At 37.7% G+C, this 6,171-nt stretch overlaps 1 protein-coding gene across 1 annotated transcript in view; it reads left to right on the top strand.

Moving 5' to 3' along the window:
* The window catches only part of LOC136431371 (secretin receptor-like), a 38,368-nt gene extending 34,795 nt beyond the window's left edge, over positions 1-3,573 (top strand). The window contains exon 17 of the mRNA XM_066422715.1: positions 1-3,573. This exon is cut by the window's left edge and continues 42 nt beyond it. Coding sequence (XP_066278812.1) covers positions 1-228 — 228 coding nt within the window. The 3' untranslated portion in view covers positions 229-3,573.
* Positions 3,574-6,171: the final 2,598 nt, after the last annotated feature.

Raw genomic sequence — 6,171 nt, 5'->3', positions numbered from 1 at the left:
GACCAGACACCGAACTGCACAGCCCTTCCCAAAATGGCGGCCAGCAGCGGCTACTTCCCCCGCCCCACAGCCACGCGTCCACCGGTCGGCTGTCAAAATCCACACAGCGCCGTGCAGAAGGGTCACTCTTCAGCCATTATTTGCGACCTCACCGACCTAGAAGAATCTTCGTTTGTCTCGATCGACCAACCCAGCGAACAACCCAGAGACAATCTTACTGCACACTGAATACATTTTCAGTATGAAGTTTAAAAAAGAAAGTTTAAATAATATATAAAAGACACAAAAAGACTTGGGTCAGTCAGGGGAAGGGTTCCTCCTTAGGATTAAAGATACCCTGGCATGATAATGCTGATGATGATATTATTACAGTAATGTAATTTGCAAAATCTTCAGAAGATGATCTATGTTTAAATTGGGTATGTTACGTTCACTAAATAATATAATGAATCCATTTGAAGCAATAATTACTACGTACAGTTGGAAACGTACACGATGCTTTTCTGAAATGATTTCTATAGAGTATAAAACCGACGTTTTTTAAAGGAAAAGTACACAATCAGCCGATAGGAAAATCATGAGGAAAGATAAGAAACAGCCTTTACTGCATTTGTTGCCATACCCGTTAACGTTGTTCAGAGTGTAATATATATTTTTTTTATTGTACTAAAAACTCGAACTCGAAACAGATTACAATCGACACAACATTTACTAAATCAATCTAAATCTGATGTTTCCTGTTTTGGGTTTGTTTTTCACTCCATGACTCTCGATTGTAACCTCCTTAATCTAAATCGGAAGGGAATTTTCATCTGAAGACATTTTAACTCAGTTTACAATCGTTCCTGTTTGGACTTTGCCATGGATGGTACCGGCTATTTATTACAACCACCAGCTCGGTGGAGTTTTGCATTTGCCAGTTCAGTTGCAGCCCTACTACAAAGAATAGCTTTAAGATCAGTGAAGATATCTTTTTCAAAACACTATTGTGTTGCATGCAGGTACATTGTATGTGGTGCAAACGTACTGTAGGAACTAGGGCTAACCCTTTGTAAAGACTTCGGCTAGTTGGATAGCCATGGCTGTATTTTTTTCATAGCCAAATAGATAAATCAAATCAAAGTAAATCAACTGTAACAGTTTTATTCATATAAAACTATTTATTGCATAATCGGAGTTTATATAACGTCACCATGATACATGGGGACCTGTGTTTCAGTTTTGCAGTTTTTTCTAATTATTTATATTCGTAGAAAGACATTGCGTCATTATGTAAATGTGTGTTCGTAGCGATGGTGTGCTTAGACGTCCATGTTTGACAGCATCCGTGAGGCCTGTACTGATATTTACATCCATGAAAAATGGTGATATAGTTTTGTGTGTGTGTGTGTGTGTGTGTGTGTGTGTGTGTGTGTGAGTGTGTGTGTGTGTGTGTGTGTGTTTGTGTTTCCCGGCTACTGTAGTCAGCATAACTCAAGAACCTCTCGATGAATTACAATGATATTTGATTTGTGGGCAGGTGTTGGGAAGCCGTAATTTAAGGTCGAATTTGGACCCTCTGGTGTCTGGTATGTGACCTTGGTACTGCAGCAGAACTTCCGTTTTTGTCTCTTTTGACTTGGACGTGCTATAGTCTTGATTTTTTTGGTGGCAGATTGTGATGTAATGAAGAAGTGGTGTTGGTTTTGGCCCCCTAGCAGCTTGCTCTGGAACTGCAGGGGCGCTATCGTGAAAATCTTTTGAGGAGAATAACTGAATAAAGTAACGACATAACTGCATAAACAGAATAGTTCATGGAGATATGAGGTCTCCGAACTCTTGTTTTGCAGGGGAGTTACTCTGAATAGAAGAGAAAATATGGCGACTGTCAGTGGTAGCATCTGAGCCCGAAAGTTTTTAAGCAGAAGTAGCATGCCAACATACAAACTGTGCGTTTGACTTGATAAATTGCAGCTTCTTACAAGTATTACGGAGTACTAAATTGAATTTGTGTCTTAATCATATGTTTTTAATGATCGTTCAAAATGATGGTTTAAGTATTTGTTTAACATCTAGTTTTATATAGATCATATGTAACATCCGGTGCGATTTTTTTTCTTCAAATAAGTCTATATTGTGTAATTCGTGTACGAACTGTGACTTTTGCTTCATCATGTCTTGAGTCATGACTTTTGTTCAATGTTTATGCGTCTTAAAGGTAGACGTTCTGAGATTCGAATAGTCTTAAATATTCAACGCATTGTATGTGTCATGAACTATAAAAATGATAAAGGTAGTTCCATCTTTTTTTAAACATTGGCTCAGCAATATTGATGAACTGGATGCTCAATCCTGACTAAAGAAATGCTCAGCTGTTAAGTATGATATTTATCAAATGTTGATGTTATAAGACAACTGATGTGTAGTGGTGATAGCTTCAGCTTTTATGTTCAAGAATGAGCGATTGCAGTTAAGTTAGACTCGATTTTACAATCTTTGTCGTGGCTATTTTATGACCGTTGTGTTGCATGGTCGAAAGTTTAAAATTGAAATATATTTTGCCTTCATAGCAAAAGGAATGTACGTATCTTGATATGTTCTGTTTAGCAGGCCAAGTTACGACATAAGCAAACTTTACAATGGAAGAATACTCTAGAACTCCTAGTTGACAATTATGAAAAGCCACATAATTTGTTATTGTTTTAGTAAACAACACAACAGTATCCGCAGCCATCAATATGGAACATTGAACTTTGAAATCTAAAGTGGAGCTCTAGAAAATATTGGTTTCTTTCACACATAGAATTAGTATTCAAACGAGAGCGAGTCTTTTTTGTTCAGAAAGCAAGCCTTCATCATGGTAAATGAAAATTTAGATAAAGCAAACAGAATAAAATGCACCTTAACTAAAGTTATTTCTATGTAAACGGCTTATCCGAGAAACAAATATGCCATGATATCAATTAAACATTAGCCGAATTGTACATGTGCATGATAATTTAATCTCATTAAGGGCCATACAAGTCAATACCCAAACTGTGAGAATACTAACGGAAGTCACCATTGTACCTGTCAGGATGAATATCAACAATGCGTGTTTGAAAACGGAAGATACTATGATGATGATTTGGTTTATTTCATATCATTAAAAAGTTAACAGTTTCGCTGTGCACGCGACGTGTGCACTGAATTGAACTGGGACTACATTATGACAATATGATAATAGTTTGACATAACAAAGTTATTAATTTCACCTGTGAAGGTTGACATGTTAGTGAAATCGTGTTTTCAACTATGAATGAACAGCTGATAACAAAAATAGAGTTCCACGACCTCATACCTTCGCCGACTGATGTTAGCCTTTTCGAGTGAATGCTTATCACTCAGTATGTAAATAAGGTCCTCGATTGCATGAATTTCAAGTGATCCTTTTCTCTACACAAAACACAGCATTAAAGTAAAATCTTAGAAAAGAGGGCCATTGTAGCATTTCCTCATATATTATGTAAATGAGGCCATCATGATTTATGTCTGATAACGTCCACATTTGATTATCTCCCAAACGCCACAAGAATGAAATCCCATCATTTACCACTCTGGAATTATAGTATTTTGTCATAAATTATGCAAATTAGGTATTCGTTTGCATAATTGATATCTATTAATATTCCTCTCTTTCTCAGTTACATGTCACTCGTTTGACTACAATGGAATGCAAGGGTTTGTATACTTTTTCACATCACAGATCGTGATTTGCATGATTCTTATACGATCATGTAAATCATCACTCAAACTATGTACATCCCTACAAATCATGACGATCCGTCATCACCTTCTTGAGTTACTAGTATTCTCTTTCAAAGTTTAAAACAAACCCATACCTATACCTACACGAGTTCTCCCAAGAGTTATAAAAATAATCACTGTAAGAATATTTTTGCTTAATTGGTATCATAACTTTTATCTTTACTACAGAAAATAAGGCAATTTGTTGGCAATGTATTTGCTCCAATTATGCCCTTATTTTCATAGTCGACATATCAATCAGTTTTTATCAAACCTATACCTTCCAACAGGGAGAGCGTTAGATCGTAAGGCTGCTGTGTTTAAATGCCCGTGTGACCTCCCTGACCCAAAAACAGAGCCCTGCACCATGCAAGTTAAGTATCACGTGTCCTCCAGGGACGTCTCACGGGGAGCCTGCTCCGGTAAACTAGGTCACCTGTCAGTGCAATTTAACCTGAATATATAGACTTAAAAATAGCAAATTGAAAAGGGAATTGTAGACATTTCCTTATAAATTATGTTAATGAGGCCTTGTCATGCATGATTTTTGTCTGATATTGTTCACCTTTACTTAGCTTCCTAATGATACAAGAATGAAATTCCAATCATTTACTATTGTGGTATTTTCAATAAGTATTTTCTCATTAATTATGCAAAATAGGTAGCTATTAGCATTATTGGTATCTATCGATACCTCCCTCTTTTTCAGCTATATATGTCACATGTTTGGGAGTCCTATTTTGAAAGGCAGCAGATTTATAAACTTTCCTTGCTAATTATGCAAATTAGCTCCTGATTTGCATAATGAATATCCAATTATGAACATCATTAATCGAGCTATCTACATCAATAAATCAAGACGATCCGTTGACCATAAGTCTAGTTATTCATGTCCAAATGTCAAAACAAATAAATTAAAAACAACTGCTGCAGCTCCAAACAAGCCGCTAGAGGGCCCAAACGTGCACAACTTACTTCATGTGGCATGGACTATCTACCACACAAATATCATGACCGTAGCACTTGCAGAAAATTCGACCTCAAACTTTGAAGCTACACTGCAGTACCCAAAGTACCCGCTAGGAGGCCCATCATCGAACTTGACCTTCCCCTTTAATAAATCTACCTATTCACTAAATATCATGCACAACCATCAACAGCTTCTCGAGTTATCCTGTCAACAAACAAATACGCATACATAAGCAGCCCACTGCAGTACCGCAAAAAAATGCCAGGTGACCCATTTTTGAACTTGAGCTTCGTTTTTACAATCTCTACGTACCCATCAAAAATCATGCAGATCCATCATCAATACGTCGAGTTATGTTGTCTACATACAAACACACTAACAAAAAAAGTCCACTGGAGCACTTTAGGAAAACGCCAGGTTAACCATTTTCGAACTTGACCTTCGTTCCCACAACCGCCACATACCTACCAAAAATCAGCAAGATCCGTCAAAGTTCTCTCGACTTATGATCTCGACATACATACGGACCCACTTTACAGCTGGCGTAACCGATAACATAACCTTACCGCGAATGCATACATTCACGGCGAAGGTAATTAGTGATGGCCATTGCCGTCGGCGCACCGCCCGTCGCCATGTTTGTTTTTATTGCGGATTACAATGTTTGTTTAGCGAGAAATGCACAAAACGGAGGTGAAATATCGCAGTGAACTTTGCTTTGGTAAGTTAACATCGCAGGTTGCTATACTTTGGTATAAGATAACGTATACATGACCCTGGGAACTAGACATTACCCGGCGATCCCGGCCCGTCGCGTCGCGTCGCTAAGAAGCATCGGTATAAACAATATGGCGGACCCTGTTGAATGAAGGAGTGTCCAGCCTTTGAAACAATAATCTAAAGTAATCTCTGAACCTTCACATGTGCGCTTTCAGGTTTCACTCATCATTTCATAGACATCTCACCGCATTAAGTAGCAGAATGCAGCACCAATCCGCGACGCCAGTAGCGCGGATTTTTCCCGTTTGGGTCGGTAAATTTGGTCTTTGAATTCCTTCGACTGTCTGGTCCGTTCTCTTTTCAATTAGTAGCATATCTACTTATTTCTTATGGAGTGTGCTGTATATTCTAAAATTCTATGGCTTTCTATTTTGTTCCGTCGGTCAAAAGTTCTAAATTGTTACTTAATTTATTACTTTTTAAATTTTCGCGCGTTAGCAAATCTGCATAGGGCACTATTGTAATTCATTCATTGTCTCCCCTACGCCCTCTATTGTAATATCTACTATGATACAGCTACTAAAACAAACATTGTAATCCACAATGACAACAAACACGGTTACTGGGATGTGAAATTTCGGAAATACAGATATTGTAATATCACCATGGTAATATCTATCAAAATTGTTATTTGATCACTGACGGACCGCATAGGC

This window comes from Branchiostoma lanceolatum, chromosome 3, assembly GCF_035083965.1.
Source record: "Branchiostoma lanceolatum isolate klBraLanc5 chromosome 3, klBraLanc5.hap2, whole genome shotgun sequence".
NCBI classification, from domain to species: domain Eukaryota; kingdom Metazoa; phylum Chordata; class Leptocardii; order Amphioxiformes; family Branchiostomatidae; genus Branchiostoma; species Branchiostoma lanceolatum.
Note: the sequence above shows the minus strand (reverse complement) of the source record. Positions and strands in the feature narration are given on the sequence as shown.